Source organism: Raphanus sativus, chromosome 8 (assembly GCF_000801105.2).
Source record: "Raphanus sativus cultivar WK10039 chromosome 8, ASM80110v3, whole genome shotgun sequence".
NCBI classification, from domain to species: Eukaryota; Viridiplantae; Streptophyta; class Magnoliopsida; order Brassicales; family Brassicaceae; genus Raphanus; species Raphanus sativus.
In genome coordinates this window covers 25633093-25636887 of record NC_079518.1, presented here as the reverse complement: position 1 = coordinate 25636887, position 3795 = coordinate 25633093, and the positions used below count along the sequence as shown (strand labels likewise).

The following is a 3795-nucleotide window of genomic DNA, read 5'->3' as shown; positions in this document are numbered from 1 at the left end:
ATAAAGAAAAAGTGTAATGTTTGGAAATATAGATATAGTAGTATAAAGAAAAGAATATTAGTGATTTAGTGTATTTTTAATTATAAAGTAGAAAAATGTATTTAATTAAAAGCTTACAAATAAAGTTATGTCCAACACAATATTTTTGTTTTAATAAGATAGATTCAGAATAAAAGTGTTGGAATAATAGGCCGTCTAATATTCTCTATTCTATTAAAAGAAAATTACCATTTCATACTATTTTTTATCTACCATAAAATATCATAATAAGTCTATTTCATTAATTACATAATATGATATAATAATCATAAATATTATAATAATTGAATTTTAACTATAATTTAAAGTTTATTTTTAGTTATAACAAATCTAGAAAAATCTAACAAAATTCTACTCAGCTTTTTAAATATTTTTATTAGTTAATATATTAATTAATTTTTGTGATTAATAATATAATATATACGCGTATGTATACTAGGTTTGCTGTCTCTGATTCTACGTACATGCAGAAGGTCCTGGTGGGAGAGAAAGATTGCCGTCCTTACTCGAAATTTCTCTCTCAAATCTATTTATTATATATTTTCAGTATATATTTTACAAAAGTATTTATATTTTGTTGCAGATAGATATTTTTGTTGCAGTTTTAATTTTTGATTAGAAATTGAGTTCATAAAAAGCTCGTGGGGCTCTGGACATCACAACAATCAGCTTTAAAACAACTAAAGACTTGTACTAGAACTTCGCAAATAAGTTATGGAAAGTATCAGTTACATACACGAATACTAAATGAGATACACATGGTGGATATTTGAAAGTTGTAATTTTTGTAGCGAAGTGATATATGGCCTATAATGGTTAACTAGATATTGACACACATATCTGTGTCTGTATTAATTCTTACATTTTTATACATCAATGCTATATGTTTAAGATATTATGTAATATAACTAATTATATTCAAAAAACCTAAACCGAATCGCGTAATATGATTATTTTGATACACTATCTGAATCCGTTTTAAATATATCGGTTATTTAGATATTTTTTGTTTCTATACATCAAAACCGAACTCACCAGATCTGAAAGGATCCAACTCAAAACCCATACATAAAATTTTAATGTTGAAACGGATCTATTTCGAAAAATAATAATAATAATACCCGAAAAGAAAAACTTGTACCTAAATGAATAACCAATATTCATGCCTAGCTGATAACAATAATTAAAAAAAAACTATTTCTATGTGTTTCACTAAATTAAATAAAATAAAAAGTTCTTTTATTTAGTAAATTATTATATGAAGTGAAAATTTAAGTGACAGTACAATTAACACATTTTTATTATTTTAATTTTAAGTTATTATTTTATTCACAAAACATGTATTTGAATTATATTTTTGACTACGTAATTTTCCAATGAATTGAAACTAAAACAAAAAAGGTTTTAATAAAACAAACTAAACCGAACTTTTAACCATATATAAAATTTTATTATTTATATTTTTGATTTTATAATTAGCACAAACTTATATTGATTAATTAATAAATAAAAATATGCACTATTATTATTATGATAATATAATTAATGATGTGAATTATTGTTAAGGTAATATAATTAATGAAATTGTTAAACTAAGTAAAATATGAAAATGCAATTAATGTAATATTACTATTTATGTTTCCAAACAATTTTAATTTAGACTATTATTTATGTATCCAAATAATTTTAATGTGTACTTCAGTTTTAATAATATTGATGTGTACTTCAATTTTAATAATATAGATGTTTATATATGTATGTGTAAACATAAAAATTATTATATGATATCTTTTGAAAATGAAAGCATTAGAAACGTGAGGAACTTAAAGGAGGTAATTATTATTTTAATGTTCCGTAAACCTAACGGCTAGCGATGTTAGATTACGATTAACTAGATGTTCTTAACTAAAGTTCTTAGCTTCGGTTAATAGACAGTTCTTAATTTTTTTTAGATTTTAACTAAAAAATCTAAGAATCGACTCTTAAATAAGAATTATAAGAACTGTCTCTTAACCAAAAATATTAAAAAAATATATATATCAAATCGTGAGTTAAGAATCCCGTTTAAAAAACCGGAGTTAATCATACCCTTAGAACCACAAAACACGTTTTCTTGGAGTTTACCAATTACCATATCAATGTTTTGAGTTTTAGTATTCTTTCTCAAATATCAAAATATTAGCGAAGGTAAGAAATAAATTATACTACTGAAATTTTAATGTATAACACAAACAAGTCAAAAACAAAAATATTTGGTCCAAAAAAAAACTTTTAAAAGCAACGAAGATCGGCAAAGTATTTATCAACAGCAGTCCAATCTTGTATATTTCAGTTTTTCAACTACTGGAATAAATATTTGGCAAACACAAAGAATATTGTATTTTGCAAAATTTTAACAGTTTATTTACAAAAATATCATATCTAAACGTCAAAAATATAAAATCAAATGACGTTTAACGAAACTAATATCACATACACCGTATGCTGGTGTAATTTCATGTTGTCCAAAAAAATGCTGGTGTAATTTCCAAAAACATTTTGTAAAAGAAAATATTAGATTTGAGTAAAGATTACATTTGCTAATTAACTGAAATAGAAATGTGGATAGCATACTGTAACTTTTTATGTTAGGATGGTAAAAGTAGTAGTTTATTTCCGACAACAAAAAAGTTCCATGTCGAGCGAGAGTGTCAATTCCCACGTTTTAAGTGAGACATGAAAGGCAATCACTCCCCAAACAGTCAGTACAGTTAAATTTTCCTCTTTTATATATTTCACATATTCTCCTCCTTCTTCCACTTCATCTCTCTCTCTCTCTCTTTTTCTTTTCTTTTTCTGTAAGGATTTTTAATTCCTAGAGATAGAGAGAATGACTAAAATCTCTGTTGGATTGCAGCAACTTGTGACAACAGATTCAAAAGTAAAACTAAACAACATAGTGATCAAATCTTCACTAAGACCAAACCGTTCCAATTCAATCATCTCGGAGCTCTGTTTCCTCAAAACATGTTACCTTTGTCTGAAGCAGCTCCATCAAGACAAAGATGTTTACATGTACAGGTACATATTTCTAGAGCTTATTAAGATTATGAAAACCCATTTATAATCTAAAGATTTTTTTTTTTTGAACTGGCTTTTCGAGATTTTTTTGAGTCTCAATTGTTTTTTTTTTAAATGTTATGGTGAAAACAGAGGAGACTTGGGATTTTGTAGCAGACACTGTAGAGAAAGTCAGATTTTGATCGATGAAAAGAAAGAACTAGAGTGGAACCTCGGCTGAGGTGCCCGCCACCCAGCTTCGAAACCCGGCCACAGCGATTTAACATCCTTACTGCTGGGGCGCTGGACCTCTTTGAGGGATATTTGGGAAAGTGGCTGTCCAGACACCAGAGATATCAAAAAAAAAGAAAGAACTAGAGGCCTCCACAAAGATGATGTTAGCAGCTTACAGACGCTGTAACTCCGGCGAGAACCGGAGTTTGTTGCATGATATGCGGCGGCGACGGCAGCTATTTATAGTTCCTTAAATCAATTACACACTTCGCTAATTAGTAATTCTTGTTTTTTGTTAATTGTTTGTTTAAAGGGCAATTGCACTTGATACACAAGAAAATAAAATTATTTAGGTGATCGGTTGAGTACTGTTTACTTTTCCTAAATCCCAAAAGTATCCCTATTACGTAGCTACGATAATCTCACGCGCGTAGGAGTAGTCTTCAGCAACCATAGGCTTCGTAGCTTCAGTGTAATAATGAT

General features: G+C 27.7%; 1 protein-coding gene across 1 annotated transcript; it reads left to right on the top strand.

The window, feature by feature from the left end:
- The first annotated feature begins 2834 nt into the window (after positions 1-2834).
- LOC108821108 (FCS-Like Zinc finger 17) lies at positions 2835-3669 on the top strand. Its single transcript, XM_056991716.1, has 3 exons — positions 2835-3099; positions 3232-3304; positions 3459-3669. The coding sequence occupies exons 1-3, from the start codon at positions 2909-2911 to the stop codon at positions 3564-3566; spliced, it is 372 nt and encodes a 123-aa protein (XP_056847696.1). The 5' UTR covers positions 2835-2908; the 3' UTR covers positions 3567-3669.
- Positions 3670-3795: the final 126 nt, after the last annotated feature.